The sequence below is a fragment of the Coregonus lavaretus genome (genome assembly GCF_964263955.1).
Source record: "Coregonus lavaretus genome assembly, chromosome: 6".
Taxonomy (NCBI): Eukaryota; Metazoa; Chordata; class Actinopteri; order Salmoniformes; family Salmonidae; genus Coregonus; species Coregonus lavaretus.
Window position 1 is genome coordinate 37,875,363 of NC_139993.1, and position 15,946 is coordinate 37,891,308.

General features: G+C 42.2%; 2 protein-coding genes across 5 annotated transcripts in view; both read right to left on the reverse strand.

The window, feature by feature from the left end:
* Positions 1-6,982, reverse strand: part of LOC311131452 (AP-3 complex subunit delta-1-like) — a 34,986-nt gene extending 28,004 nt beyond the window's left edge. For all 4 annotated transcript variants that reach the window (XM_084164460.1, XM_084164458.1, XM_084164459.1 and 1 more), the window contains exons 1-11: positions 6,688-6,982; positions 3,813-3,908; positions 3,418-3,498; positions 3,229-3,309; positions 2,994-3,101; positions 2,777-2,906; positions 2,442-2,581; positions 2,239-2,312; positions 2,057-2,106; positions 1,623-1,672; positions 1,198-1,246 (exon numbers count right to left, since the gene is read on the reverse strand). In XM_084164460.1, coding sequence (XP_084020586.1) covers positions 1,198-1,246; positions 1,623-1,672; positions 2,057-2,106; positions 2,239-2,312; positions 2,442-2,581; positions 2,777-2,906; positions 2,994-3,101; positions 3,229-3,309; positions 3,418-3,498; positions 3,813-3,908; positions 6,688-6,783 — 955 coding nt within the window. In that variant the 5' untranslated portion in view covers positions 6,784-6,982. The remainder of the gene's footprint in view (positions 1-1,197; positions 1,247-1,622; positions 1,673-2,056; positions 2,107-2,238; positions 2,313-2,441; positions 2,582-2,776; positions 2,907-2,993; positions 3,102-3,228; positions 3,310-3,417; positions 3,499-3,812; positions 3,909-6,687) is intronic.
* Positions 6,983-7,102: 120 nt separating this feature from the next.
* LOC311131455 (hepatoma-derived growth factor-related protein 2-like) lies at positions 7,103-15,355 on the reverse strand. The gene is made up of 16 exons (XM_084164464.1): positions 15,094-15,355; positions 14,308-14,384; positions 12,711-12,849; positions 12,261-12,434; positions 12,026-12,145; positions 11,848-11,925; positions 11,528-11,714; positions 11,352-11,436; positions 10,969-11,248; positions 10,733-10,869; positions 10,558-10,625; positions 10,307-10,377; positions 10,046-10,147; positions 8,966-9,122; positions 8,646-8,766; positions 7,103-8,479 (listed from the first exon to the last, which is right to left on the reverse strand). Exons 1-16 carry the CDS (start codon positions 15,163-15,165, stop codon positions 8,383-8,385), a joined length of 1,965 nt encoding a protein of 654 aa, XP_084020590.1. The 5' UTR covers positions 15,166-15,355; the 3' UTR covers positions 7,103-8,382.
* Between the last annotated feature and the right edge of the window lie 591 nt (positions 15,356-15,946).

The following is a 15,946-nucleotide window of genomic DNA, read 5'->3' on the forward strand; positions in this document are numbered from 1 at the left end:
AGCCATACAGCATGCCTTTACATTCCACAGTATACATTATCTTATGGCTATAGCCTACCTCCCTGTCTTAGGGCACAAGAGGTCTATTGGTCACCCAAAATATCTTGAACAATCTATGTCTCTTTGGCTGTCTTCACTAGCCCCTCTCACCTGCTGAAACCTCACCGATTACATTAGACTCATTACTGTAGGCCGTTATCACTATTCTGAACGCCTTTATAATATGACTGTCTACACAGTATAGTATACATAACATGCTGTCTGACTGACTTCCTGATATTTTCACAGATGTATATGATTCTTTCTCTACAAAACATTACATTAAAACAAAGGAAAGGAAAATACAAAGACAAAGACAAACACAAAACGATGGAGAACAGACACTCACACGAGACAACATATACACATGGACGTTTCGTTTTTTGCCACCAACTTGAGTCCTAGGTAGATGTAGCCATAGTGCAATAACCCGATAACAGAAACACTATTTTTTTTTGCTGAATCAGGCATTCGATAACATCCAATTATTATCTGGGCTGTTGATACCTCAGACACAGATAGCTGCATATCAGGTTTATGGATCAATATGTGTGAATGTGACCTTGAGGTGAAGTACTGTCGCTGCAGATACAGGTTCGGTTTCATCAGAGCAGGTCAGGAGAAGCCCTGTAAACACTATGATGTTTGAGACTAAAGTGGTGTCAAATGTGAGCAAGGGAGGGCAAGAGCCTGTTGAAGTTGAGGCCAACTTGCGAAACGGTCAAGAGAACTCAAATTAAAAACAAAACCTAGCTGCCCACGTATATCTAATCTACACACAACCTACTAAGGGGCCCAGATAACTCGAATCACCAGCTGCATCAACATAATGATCGTAGATGGTTTAACTTACTGTTAGCTGTAACCTGTTAGACCGATGAATTACTTATCAAATATACTGACAATTTAAAAACTAAATTGCCTGATGAAGTAGAGATGTATAAATGGATGTGAAGACAAAACCCTACCTTTTGATACAGTCACAACTGCAACTATGTGCAGTGAAATGTAAAAACAGCCCCCAATGTGGGACCATGATCAAAATGTCGAGTTATCCAGAGTTTGGGATCTAGGTTGTCGTAAGCTAGATGGGTGGCTACTCAGAAACACGCAGACAATGAGAGAATGACACACTGCAGGCATTGACAGAGGGCTCACAGTTCTGGTCCGAGTCTTCAATCAGGATTCGCAGTTTCTGAACACAGAGCTGAGGATAGAGAGAAAGAAGGGAGGAAGAGAGGGGAAAGTGACATTACTATCAGTTCAGGTCCAGTGTTAGCATTATCATTTGGGCTCAGCAACTGTATTGGGGCAAAAGTGACCGTAGATCCCAGCTGATGTCATTGTACATTAAATACATTTATATAGACATTTTAGGAGCTATAAAAATCAGACACAATTTATTCAGTTGCACTAGCCTGTCTGATCTGTTGGTGTTCATCTTTTGAAAAAGACTTGTATGGTAAAAACAAAGAATTTAAAAAAGATTCATGGTTTAAACATGCATTCTCATCAAATTGGAGTGGAAAGGGTTAACATCATCAGCTACAAGAGAAGACGTGAAAATGAAGGCTGAAACTTACCTGAATACTAGCACTGTGATTTGGCATCCCAGAGGACAGGGAAATCAACACTGCAACAGACAACGACAATCAGATCCTGCTGTGACAACAACTCTACATACTTGTCAAAAACAATTTATCACCAGCTTCAAATCTTAAAAGCACAGTGATGCTTTTCACTTAACATAAAACAAACCACAGTCTACACAACCTCCTCTGTAGCACGTCACAGGCATACAAAAAAACAACTGCCCACACTGAAGATTATAGACATGGCAAAGAGAATATTGTCTTTTTATTATGAGTGTTTATGAGCCAGAAATAACTGGGCATGTTCCCACTGCCCACATCTTCAGTTTATACACAAGCTTCACAAAGAGAGATGCCTACACCCTGCACACAGACTAAATGAAAATGTACCTACAAAAAGAACAAGTGAGAAGACGAATACTGACCTGCTATTACAGTGTTGACACATTCATATAGAAGTGACATAGCAGAGGTACTGTAAGAGAGGAAGAAAGGGTAAGAAAAGCAGTAGGGATAGACAGAAGGTCATTACTTTCATCAGACAACTTTTCGTTATAGGGATTGAACAAAACCCCCTTGGTTGGATCTCTGTGAGTGTTTTTTTTACCTGTGGATGAGGTTTGTTAGGGGCTCAATCAGCTTCTTCCCCAAGCGAGGCTCCAGGGGTGTGAGGGCACCAAACTGAAACACACACACACACACTCTAAAATGGAGCAACACCTCTCCATGATGTGATACTTGGCAATAATTTGTTACTTCCACAGTTACTGACACACATTGATTCCCACAGCTCTCTCCCTGTTCACTCACCAGTTTGATAATCTTGATCAGGACCCAGTTGTTGGTGGAGGAGGTCATGAGCTTGAAGAAGAGCGGAGCCAGAGACAGGTAGTTCTTAGGGTTTCTCCTGGCCAGCTCACAGATGACATTAACAGCCGCTGACTGGACCCCTACAGGACAGAGGCATCACACAGGGAGAGTGTTGAGATTAGATCAACAAAATCCATGCTTAAGGACATTAGGATACGAATGAGGTAAAATGCATTCAAATTATTTAAAATAGCTTCCATCAGTTAAGACACTCAAAAAATCTGTCTGGCCCCAACCAACAGAGAAGCAGGTAGGTACTAGGTAGTCTAGCTCACCAGGGTCAGGGTCTTCCAGTTTCTCCTTCAGCCTGGGGAAAGCAGGGCGCAGAGACTCTGGATACTTCAGGAACACCTTGTACATGATCAGGACTGCCTTCTTCCTGATGTACGGCTTTGTGTGGGACATCTGCAGGGCAGACAGAGATAGGTCAGAGAAGCATGAAACAGACAAAAACGTGCAGAAAGAACTCTTGTGGCTGAGAATGTGACTCACCAGAGTCATGATGTCATTGGCCAGGTCCCGAGCCAGGTCAGGGGTCACGAAGCAGGAGAGACCAGTGAGAGCCACGCCAGTGTCATACTGGTTAGGACTGCTCAGATCCTGAGAGAAAAAAATATATGGAAAAGATAGAAAGAGGGAGAGAAAGGAAATAGCAGGTATCAGAGCAGGTCTTTAAATCAACAGAGACAGGCAGGCCAAAAGTGTGAAGGAAAAAAGCAACACTGACCTTTCGGATCTGATTGGTTGTCAGCATGATGACATCAGTGCTCTCATGAAAGCACTGGGAGGCTGCCAGGTAACCAATTCTCTGTAGGAGAGAGCACTATGTTAAACCTCTGACCTAAGGCAAATTATATCTTCAATAGAACATTCTCAAATACCAACATTATAAAGCACATTATTCAAGTTTTTTCACCTTGTATGTGAATTTGGAGGAGCTCATGACTTCCACGATGTTGAATGCAGCCCAGCTGACGTCATAGCCCAGCATCTGTAACTGTTAACACACCAGGGGAGAGACAAATGGAGTCAGGGCATTGAACATCCACTATGCTGTCCCTGTGGCAGTGAGACCTAAATGCATTATCAAAGAGCTTTTACTGAGTACAGCAGTGTTCAAAGTAGCTGCTATCTAGTGTAAAAGTATACATAGTAGGCCTAGGATATATAACTTAAGTGTTTTTGTTTGTGCATCACTGTTTGTGCATCTCTGTGTTGTTCACTGTGAGGGTAGTTTCAGTATGGGCAGTTTCAGTGAGGGCAATTTCAGTGAGGGCTGTTTTAGTGAGGGGTGCTGGTCTGTGGTCTTACGTAGGTGAGCTTGCACACAGCATTGGCCTTGACAGCAATGTTGTCCTGCTTGAGCTCCTGCTTGATCTCATCAATGCAGATGGAGATGTACTTAGCCTGAGGAGAGACAGAGGAATATCAGACAGAGCAATGACAACCTCCACATGATAGTTTACTTTCATCTCCTGGTTGACCTCGTGAACCAGTTAACATATAGTCTAAGGTAAGGGGAGGAGTCTTAAGGGCATTTGAAATGTCATTCATTTTATACATCTATAAAATAAAGGGTAATCAAACAAAGCTTCTGATCAGAAATGTTTTAGGCTTGTTAGGGTTTTCAGTCTACGGTTGAATGGGTTTTATTCTGAACTTGGAGTTAAAGAATAAGTAGTGAGTAACCTTTTAATTCAAGGTTTTCCGCTACATTTATCTGCTACACAGACTGTTTAGCCTGGTTAGACTTTCTGATTGAGCAGAGTAAAACATTGGTGAAACAGAAACGTGGAACACACACACACACACAGAGCTCTATAATACAAGTGTGCTGGTCATCTGTCTGCAGTCATGAGACAGCACGGTGATGGGGGAGAGGGAGGGGGGCTTGCACTCTGCACATTATACTTGCAATCAGGCTGCAGGGCAGAGATGGAGACACAGGACCATGCTCTGAATCACCAGAGTGCTTTTCTATCACATTCTGACTCAATTACCAATTCAGATCCCATTGAAATAATTGGAATAGTTGTTCTACAGCCAAGGCTTACATTATGCCAGAACAACAGATTCTCCAGGAGGTACAGGGAGACAGTGGAGGGACCTTCTCAGACACTGTTTTTCCCTCCAGGAAAGGAATAAGCAAATACAATACCTACCATCACTGTTAGTGTTACATATTATTGTCTTCTACCATCTGGGATTTAATGTCAATTGCATTGTGTGCCTTCACACCTTTTTAGATTTGCTTCCCTTTTAAATGAGGAAGTGACTAAGTATAATAGGTGTAGCTGTATTATATCCGTCAGCACATATGCATTAAGCAAATAGAGTCCATGACAAACAAGGGGCAGCTCTGGAGAGAACACACACAAACACACGCAAGTCATTAATACTTCAGTGAGCTGTCCACTGTTGGCTGGGTAACCAACACCTTCACTAGGTAAGCAGGGTTAGGTTACACAAAAGGGACCCAATATGGACCTGAATCAAAAGACCATGGTCAAATACGGTCAAAGCTATCATGCTTTGTAGGTCTAGCTAAGCAATGGAAAAGCACATGACAAAACATTTACTTTATTTTGCCAGATAACTGACAGGGGAAATTATTATTCAGTGGCCACCACAGCTCTGTGGAAACCAGCAGCAGCTATCAATCAAGGTGTGTATAAAATAACCCAAGACTTAAAATGGTAGAACAGGTCAACTCACGATTTCACACTTAGGCCTAAATCCCATTCCCAATTCAACATTTCTTAGTAGGCCTGGTCCGGCTCGCTCTGCTGCTCAAGAGAGTTTAGCAATAAAAGACTCCCTATATGTGCTAGTTACTGACTGGCATACATTTTTTGGAATGGTGGCAATACATCCAACCTAACAGCATAATGGTCTCTGCTAAGTGACATAATTTCCCAAATTTAAAATCGGTTTAAAACTAAGGAATTCATTCTGGAGCAACTTCCTCCTCCATATCTCATCCAAACAACAGTGCCCTCTATTGGACAGAATATTGGCCAACCCAATGTCACACACCCCTCTGTGATGATGCTGATTCTTTGATGATCTAATTAGCAGAACACAGCATCACTGGCATCATCCTGAAAACACTGGTGCGACACCCATGAAGACAGGAGCATTTCCTACCATAACAGCTGTCATATACCACAGAGAAATATAATCAACCGTTATGAAGCTGTACCCTGTTATGGCAATACTAAATATTCATGTTTTCCACACCACATTGGATGCCCTCTGATGTTGCTAACTCAGTATACATAGCTAGTATATTCTACAACCATATTAATAAAGCATGATTATGAAATCTTTAGTGAACTTGCATAAGCCTAGCATCTGATGATCTGCTGTATGTCTCTTCAGGAGTATCACTTCACCTATTTTCTATAAGTGTACAAACAGAATTCATTAAAAGGTGGAGGAAGTGTAGAAGTTTGGATAAAAGGGCCTCTGTTTTTCAGTCCAGGTTATCAGAAGGCTGTGGATGAAGCGTCCTTTCGTCTACCTATGCAACGTTGTCACCTGACTGACGCTGTAGAGCGAGGCCTACAAAATAAAATCGTCTAGACTTTGTTTGCATGTCTCTGTTTTTATTAATGCAATAGGAGATGAATATACACAAAATGAACTCACTATATATTTTTCTAGATACTGTCAGTTAGCAAATAAATGAGAAAAATAGTGCTGAAGAAGGAAGACTATTATTCCGCGCATCATCCTGATCACATCAGCAGAGGTGGATACACTTAGCTACTGCTAGTTAGCTTCTTAGCTGTCACTTGCTAGCTAATTAGCTTTGCGGCTAGCTAGCTAAAGTTTGAACGGTTGCACCAAAGATATCTGTCAAAGTAATCACCTGAAAGCTAGCCAAATTACGATTATTATCGAGCAATGACACATTGACAGTTATCGAGTAGACTAAATGGCTACCACCTAGTTGACATTAGCTAGTGCTTCTATCTAGGTTACCTACTCAGTCCTGATTAACTTCATGACAAGACTCCTTAGTTATCTATGTGGATAGCAGACAGCTAGCATATGGTTGGAATGGCTATCAAATAGGTGAGTTACTGTAGCTGGCTAACTAGAATATTTTTGCAATGAGATATGTTACGAACATTGACTTACTGACAGTGGACATTTCCGAAAACACAGCTAATTGTTTTACCTCATCTTCCTTGTGATTCCTAATTCCACGTACTAAATCTTGAAGGTTTTTATCGAACATCCGATCGATGCTCCCTTTAACAATCTTCAGAGCCATGGCTGCTTGCTGACTTCTGTCGCTTCTGTCCTCGGGGACAAAGTGCCTGTTGAGGTCTTTTGGGTGCTAACCGGCCCGCTAGACAGTCTCTCATCCACCCGGATACCGTTTTTGCGGGATTCGTAATTGTTTACTAATCCCGGGCAGAGAAGGCGAAGCCAGATGGGGCGTCCTATAACTGTGCAAAGACACTGGCAATGGATCCGTATAGGAAATGGCTGACAAAATGGCGTCTAACGTCAGCTGACTGGGTGTATTAATATGTGGGATTCTCATTATGAGAATCAATGCAATTAAAGATATGCCTAGTACGCGGTTTGCATTGTGAATGCATGATCATTTTCCAGTTTTATTCTCTATACAGAATGCAATTAATCACCATGTCTGTGAGTGTCAATGTCCACAACATTGTGCACAGTAGATAGCCTTTTAGTTGTATTTTTCTTTGCCACAGCAAACCCAATGAGCATTAATGACTGACTGAATTAACATTTTCATGTAAAAGGATGGCAATTAATCTGCGATGTAACTTGCATAAATGTATAAATGTAACACCGCTGACCACATGCATAGGCCCTGTGTGCAGCTATTCTGCTTCCCTAGATTGGTTACAAGGTTTGTAAATTACAACTTGTACAACTTGTAATGTATGTATACATTTATTACACCAGTCACACCCCAATCCAACTACACTTTTATGGGAATATAGGACTTCCTTGAAGTACCATGTGATGACAATGAGCCTTCAATAACAGAAGTGTTCAGATTAGGACCACAATGTTGAGATTTTGATTTAACTCAACTAAATGATACAAATTATTTTACATAGCACTAAAAACACTTACATAGTATGTATGACAAGCAAATGTCAAATGGGCTCCAGCTACATGGGATCTGGACAACTTGGATCAAGATCATATCATTCAGTCTGTACACAATGTATATTATCCTGTTCAATATGCAAATTATTGAAAGCAGATGGTATTGAGGGAAAGACCAGATGACAGGGCGAATAATTCCACAGCATTCAGTAAGTCAAAAGCAGATGCAATATCAGAAAACATACTTATAAAAAAGGTTAGTGGAATTTAGTTGGAAAACGTGATGTGGTTCCGTTCAATGGCTTAATATTTATATGGTGTGACTGGATTAATAGGAAATTACCAGATAAAAAAAACTCACTCACAAAAAGTACCAGACTCATACTTGTCCAACAGACATTAGCCTTTTCTAGGTTTTCTATAGGCTCCAATATCAATCTCAAAGCAAAGCCAACAGATGCCTTGACTCACGTGACAGTACAGTTATTTCAAAGCAGAACATTCATGACAAGACTCTCCCCCTTCGATTTCCTGTTAGAAGTGCTAAAAATTGAATCTCTCAATATAAATACAATATGAAAGACCAAAGTTAGAGTTCATGTGGGAGAAAAATAAAGCAAGGTAGCTTGAGGGGGAGGAATTGGGGACTGGCCAAGGTGTCCTATAAAAGGCAAAATACAATGGCGAACAACAAAGGGGTCAGCACAGCGCCATGTATCTGGGACAAGACTAGTGAGCTTTCCTTTTAGCTGTGGTAAACAATTGTATTCCATTTTCTTCAGCTCTCTATCGCTGTCAGTTCTGTCTCTGCAGAGAGAGCGTGGTGTGTTTCATCAGTGTGCGTCTGCTGCTCAGAAGGACTATCAGGACTGGGCCTATCATGGAGAAGAGACAAGACTTCAGAACTAGAGCCACATATACCGTTGTGATGGTAGCACAGTACCAATGAGTAGAGCAATATATTACCATGGATACTTTGAACAAATATTAGCAGAAATAAAGGAAGTACACAATTATGTGACATAGGAGGAGACCGTTTACCTGTTGGGGCTTGAAGCCACATGCTCATCATTCTCTTCCTGGACCGGTGACTTTGGGGTATCCTCCAGCTCAGTGCATTCCTTTTTCTGGACTTCTGATTCCCCATTCACAGGCGTTACATCTGATGACAAGTTATGCTAAATAAATTGATTGGCTACAAATGCAGGGCCTTTATTTTAGTTACAAACATTGAAAAATAAAAGTCTATGAATTAAAGCCATAGTGAACTTCTCCTTTAAGAGGGGTAATATAAGGAAAATGTGATAACGGTAACTAAGTCCATCAGTAGTGTTGGTAAAAGTTTGGGCTGAGAGAATTACCTTTGTTTTGTGTCTCCTTCCCATTCTCTTCCTGCTCCTTTCCCTCAGCTTTGGGTTTACTTGGCATTTCAGACTTGACCACAAACTGCCCCTTTAATTTGTTGTAGACCTGGCTGGCCTTTTCCATAACGGCACTGCTTGCTTTGTATCGACGGATCTACAGTAAGACAAACATCAAATCAGAACAACGTCAGTGGCGTTCAAAGGGGCCATAAAACAAGGGATGATGAGATATACACAGCGGATCTACACTGAACAAAACTATAAAACGCAACATGTAGTGTTGGTCCCATGTTTCATGACCTGAAATAAAAGATCCCAGAAAGATCTCAAATTGTGTGCACAAATTTGCTTACATCCCTGTTAATGAGTATTTCTTCATTGCCAAGATAATCCATCCACCTGACAGGTGTGGCATATCAAGAAGCTGATTAAACAGCATGATCATTACACAGGTGCACCTTGTGCTGGGGACAATAAAAGGCCACTAAAATGTGCAGTTGTCACACAACACCACAGATGTCTCAAGTTGAGGGAGCGTACAATTGGCATGCTGACTGCAGGAATGTCCACCAGAGCTGTTGCCAGAGAATTTAATGTTCATTTCTCTACCATAAGCCAACTTCAACATCGTTTTAGAAAATTTGGCAGTACGTCCAACCGGCCTCACAACCACAGACCACGTGTATGGCGTTGTGTGGGCGAGCGGTTTGCTGATGTCAACGTTGTGAACAGAGTGCCCCATAGTGGCAGTGGGGTAATGGTATGGGCAGGCATATGCTACGGACAACGAACACAATTGCATTTTATCGATGGCAATTTGAATGCACAGAGATACCGTGACGAGATCCTGATTGTGAGGCCCATTTTATTAAAGGTATCTGTGACCAACAGATGCATATCTGTATTCCCAGTCATGTGAAATCCATAGATTAGGGCCTAATGAATTTATTTAAATTGACTGATTTCCTTATATGAACTCTCACAGTGAAATCTTTGAAATTGTTGCATGTTGCGTTTATATTTTTGTTCAGTATGCAAAAGGTTCACTTTCATTAAGAGGTTCAGAGGGAAAGGCACCTTTTTAAGCGTGGCAATAACATCAGAGTTCTTCTGCAGGATGTGGCTGGTGACCGGCACAGCCTCGAGCTCCGCCAGGGCCTGTAAACAGCGCTCTATGTCCTGCAGAACAGACAACATGATTGCAGTATTCTATGTGCAAGGAACCCTTAATTGGTCAAATAAAAAAAATGTGGTTCCTCATGCTGCTTGTAAAATCCCAACTATGTGATAATAACTTTTCTGTTGACAATGAATGGAGCCCCTTATATGGTTACTCACTGGGTTGTCCACTTTCAGTGCAAACTTGATGTCAGTGTGGAGCTTCTGCAGCTTTTCGTCTGGGGTTGGCTCTGTGTACAGACACAAAAAGACAAGGAGTGAGGACCCGAAAAAGTTGATATTACCTGGCACTGTATCTGACCAACCATTTGTCACACAATGTGAGATTATGCAAATTAGTTTTCCATATGCAGGCTTTCCAAATGGACAAACAGTGGATTGGTGAACTGGGAGTAACGTTGAGCTCTGACCTTTTTTCTTTTCTACTTTCCTCTCGGGAGGTCTCTCTGGTTTGCGTTTGGGCTTGTCAGGCTTGGATCTGAGGGAGAGAGCTCAGTGATCTGTGTGCATTTATATTTAATGAAGATAACATCTAATGAGATCTGTGCTCTGGTCTTTTGTCTTGTTCAGCCATGTGCAATTTACCTCACTCTGGGCCTCTCCTCTGACCGCTGGGCTCGCTTTTCCTTCACTTCTTTCTCCTTTTTGCCTTTACCATGATCCCTCTCTTTCTTTGTTCTCCCTTTCTTCTGGTTGTCTGAACGCTTTGCAGATGCTTTCACCTGAATGGGGGAAAAATACAATTTAACAAATCTATTCTAGATGATACTAAAACAAAAACAAGCAAATGTCCCCTCTTTACAGTCTTCCATGCCAGTTACCTCAGGTCCAGAGTCAGAGTCAGAGGGGGCGGGGATGGGGGGCGGTGGGGGTTTCTTGGACTTCTTCAGTGGGTGATCATCTACGCCCTCATCTGAGCTGCTTTCACCACTGCTCTTTCCCTTCTCCTTGTCCTTCTTTCTCTGCTCATCTTCTTCCTTCTCCCTCTCCCGATACTTGAGGATCTCCTCTGCCTGCTCCTTCTTCCGGCGTTCCTCCAGCTCTTTCCGACGCTCCTCATCTCTCTTTTTCCAGTCGCTAACGCGGTCCGGCTCACTGTCGCTGTAGTACAGGAGACCATTCATAATGTACTTATTTATTCATAAAAGTCATTTATAATGTATTAGAGCACAACCAATGTGGAATAGACTAGAGCCGTGCTGACCTGTCACTGTCAGAGGAAGACGCCGGTGCTCTGACCGGGGCAGCTTTGGGTTTCCGTCCACCCCGAGGCTTTGGTGGAGGCTTCTCTGAGTGGGACAAATGGCGGAGAACAGGATTATGCAGTGACAAATACAGTTATCATTCACTGTGTGGGATACCAGACAGAATGGCCCTCACCTTTCTTGCGCGCTTGAGGGGCCTTCCGTGGAGGTGGCTGTGGCTCTGAGTCAGAGTCGGATTTGGAGCCAGACTGGGATTCTGATCCAGACAGAGCAGGCCGTGGCTTCTCATCCTCTGAATCACTGCCCCCTTTCTTCTTGTCCGACTGAGACCCAGAGTCAGAGTCTGAGTCTGACGACACCTTCTACAGCATCCCAGAGAGAGAGAAAACCATAATGAGAGAGAGAGAGCCAGCAGTCACTGTGAAACCACAAACGGTGCTTTAGTTATTCAGCTTCCCAGGGCTGTTTGACACCTGAAGGGCATCCTTCCCTCACCTTCTTCCCTTTGCCACCTCCAACCTTCTTCCCAACGCCGCCACGTCCTGCTGCTGCTTTCTTCTCTGGGGTGAAGTCCTACAGGAGAAAACAAACAAGAAACCATCAAATTAACACCAAGTTATCATGCTAGTGTATAACATAGTGTATAATATAATGTTTGTATGTGTCAACTGACCTGGTCACTGTTCTTTCCAGAGTCTGAGTCAGAAGGGGATGGGTCTGGCTCAGAGGGTGAGCCACTCTCCTCTCCATCCCTGTCACTGGACGAACCCCGGGCCTTCTTCACAGGGGGCCGCTGAATGCGAGATAGAACAGAGATTTAATATTATAACAGAGACACATCTAAGCAAAAGCAGTTGTCTGGTTGGAATTAACATCCAAAAACACTGAAATTATAATTTCGCAATCACCTTGGCAGCAGGGGCCTTCCTCTTCACCCCTCCTCCTCCTCCTCGATCCTCACTTCCAGAGTCAGAATCTACTTCACTTCCTGAATATGCTTTCCTGGGCACCACTGCTTCCTCGCTTCCTGCCTCACTTCCTGCTGCACCGTCATTGGCTTCACTGTCAGACGAGCTGGCAGGCTGGGGAGTCAAGGAAGAGATAATGCCCAAACATAAGTGTTTGTTGATAAACACAGATGTGATAGAGTGCTGACCGAGCAGATAATACCATCAACAGGGAGCTGTATAGTACTGTAACTTTGGCAATCACATCCCTTTTAGGGAATGAGTCTCTGATCTAAATGGATCCGAAGTGCACAGAAAAAAAAGAAACCATTGATAACAGCACTCCGTTGCAGTTGGTCAGTATTACAGAAACGGTATTGGGTGGGACTTCTGAGGATATGATGTACTTACTGCAGGAGCACTGTATGAGGCGTGAGGGTTGTTCTGGATTTCACACAAGCCCTCATTGAAGCCCTTCCTTTTATTAGGCTTCCCATAGCGCTCACTGTACTTCTCATATGCAAAAAGGTCCTTTGGTGCAAGGAATGCGCTGAGGAAGAGAGAGCATGATTTGATAAGACAATGCTATATATTGTGATGGTATTTACGAGACTGTAATTCTAATAGTCACTGAATTAAAAAGCTGATACTTAGCACAGCCAAACGCCCTGCTTTCAGGGTAAATGACACACTGGGTTTCTGCATTATGTAAATGCCATGATCTACAATACTGACAGGGATCTTTTGCCACCTAGTGGTGGTTTAAGAATAGTGTATATGCCATTTTGCAGAATAAGCACTGTATGATCAAAACAAAAGACTGAACTTTACACACACAAATTGACCTAGATCACTTCAGACATAAACCAGTAATGAAAAACACATGAATGAGTTTCAAAAGATTAAAATAAGTTAAAGAAAATACAGTGCATCAACAAACATGGAGGATACATTCCACAGAAATATGAGTTATGATACTTCAAGTAAAAACAACATACAACACATTAGGTAGCTGGGGACAACAACAATAACAGAACCAACTGGAAAAGAAATGCAAATCAACAACATTCCCGTTTGCATCGTCTAAATATAAAAAACGACTGATCCAATAAAGCAGGGGTTCTCAAAGTGGGCTCCGCAGACCCGAGATACTGCAGGAGGTCCGCGGCCAGACCTCAATATTTTTTTAAATTAATATTACTAACAGATTAAACAGATTTTGCCCAAGGAATTGGTGGGAAAAGTTTAGAGGGTGTAATACAATACAATGTTATTCATCTACAATTTATGTTCTTAACCCTGGGCAACATGGGCCTGGGAGGCTCACAGGGATATTGATATTCACAGTACTCCACTAGCTATACATTTTTCAACTCAATACTTCTTGTATCCCCCCCCAACAAATATACATTTTTAACATAAATGCACTGTAATTTAAGCTTTCAAACTGCAAAGTTCTCTCTGCCTCATGGTAAAACATGTATAATTGCACGATATTAGCTTTAAAGCTGCAACAACAAAAAATCTCTGCCCCATGAGAAAATGTGTAGAACTGCAGGATATTCTCTCCGATGTCAAGAGATGGGCCTTTAAAATGTCCCTTCCCAGGGCTCGATACTTGGTTCATACGGCCATGCACTGCTAGCCTGACGACTCACACTAAATTATTCCGTTGCTCTGTCGTTCGCTACATTCTTCATTGCGGAGAAGAAACTATAGTCAGTGGGGGTGGCGTAGCGTTTGGCCAGAGCAAGGGGTCTGGGTAGCCAGGCAAATGCACTGCCAAAGTCATAGTAGAACTCCTTGTATGCTATTTTTATCTCACTCAAGCTATGTTCTGATTATAAGGGAGTCCCTGATTAATTTGCGATCACAAAAGGGGCCCCCGGCCCCAAAAAGCTTGACAACCCCTGCAATAAAGGACCTTGATGATGATGATGTAGTATACCAAGTCCAACCAAAGAGATTCCCCTCCTGCTATTCTAAATCAAAGAGACACAGCACTTACGTTTCATGGGTCCCAAAGAAGAAGATGGGGATTTTATTTGGAGGGGGTTTCACTGCTCCGTCTGCCACATCCTCAATCTAGGAGAATGAGACCCACACAACCAAAAACACATTGTGAGAGACATCCAAATTAGGTACAGGAGATAATATATTCACTGCGCTTTCTAGTCTGATCCTCAAGTCAGGTTGGGCAACTGAGGAAAGGAAGGCTGGAAATAAGTAGGCAATAATATTGTGGCATTGTCTGGACCCCTCACATCCGACAGACACCTTGATTGGTAGAATCTGTAGAATTGTCTAATCACTGCCAAAAAATCCTGGCCAGAAGTGAACACGTCACATCAAAGATGCATTTCCAGAAAATAAAATGTGTGTTTACTGTACCAAAAACTCACCTGGTTAATTTACTATAACTAGGATTTTTTTTATTGGGCAGCAAGTCTGCAAAGTTGTAAATCAAGAAGGCTTCATCTTCAATCAACACACACCAAAAGTAAAGTACAGGTACTGTAGCTACTTAGCGCTGCCTGGTTGGACAAAATACGTGCACATAAGACAAACATGAACGCCATTCACAAAGTAGCCTGGTTATACTTTTCCATAAATGGTCCCTCAAACATCTTGCAAATAGATTGCTAGGACAAAAAAACAGTTATATAGTTCCAAGCACGAGGCAAGGCTAGCTGGCTATATAATATTAGCTATGTCAGTCATTGCCAAGGATGCACAGCGAAACTCCAGCGTCCCCTCCGCACACCCCCCTTCACTCCGGCTGCTACTAGCTTACCCTGGCTGGCCAGTGGGGGTACCCCTTCATTTTGGCGAAGACCAGGTCTCCAGGTTGGAAATTGTGCGGCATTGACCTGCTCTTCTGTACAGCCTTTTCTTTCTTCTTTAGCTAACTCTGAATGTCTTTGTGTATCGCTTCTTTACCGTTTTCAGGACGACACTAAACCTGCAAAACGATGAAGTTTGCTAACTAGAAAGCTAGCTTCTCAATAGCGCAAGATGAGGCGGTTAGCTTCACAAGAATAGCTTCCGCTAACTGTGATTATCGGAGCGGAAATCCCTCCTACTGGCCACTGTAATTGGTTTAATTTCCTCTCACTCCATTCTTCAAACCAATCATATTCTACAATGTGTACACTATACATTCTAAATCGTTTTCCTAATTTGAATCTACCACTAATTAGAAAATGCATAGTAACATCAAAACAAAAGGTTTGTCACAGAAGTAAAACATTTATTTCATAAATATCTGTCTTCCACAACATATAACTTGTTGTTTGTGATTATTTTATGTTTTTTTGTATGAATGTTGTTTTTACAAACAGATTGACACACAGATGAAAATAACAGGTAATCGTCCGCAGTCATACGGTAAAGATATGCCACCCCTAAACCAGGGGTGAAAGTAAGGCGGTACGGTCCGGTATGGCTCCCAACAAATTAAAAGGTGGGGGTACATACCGGTAAAACATGAGCCTATCACACTAGCCTCATTAAAACAGAATGTAAAGAAAACTGTAGGCAATTGCACTATTTTTGTAATCATTACCGCTGGTCAGAGGCATGAAAAATGAGCGAATGGACTTGAAAACGGATAATATACCTACGCACCAAAATGCGATGTGGTTCGA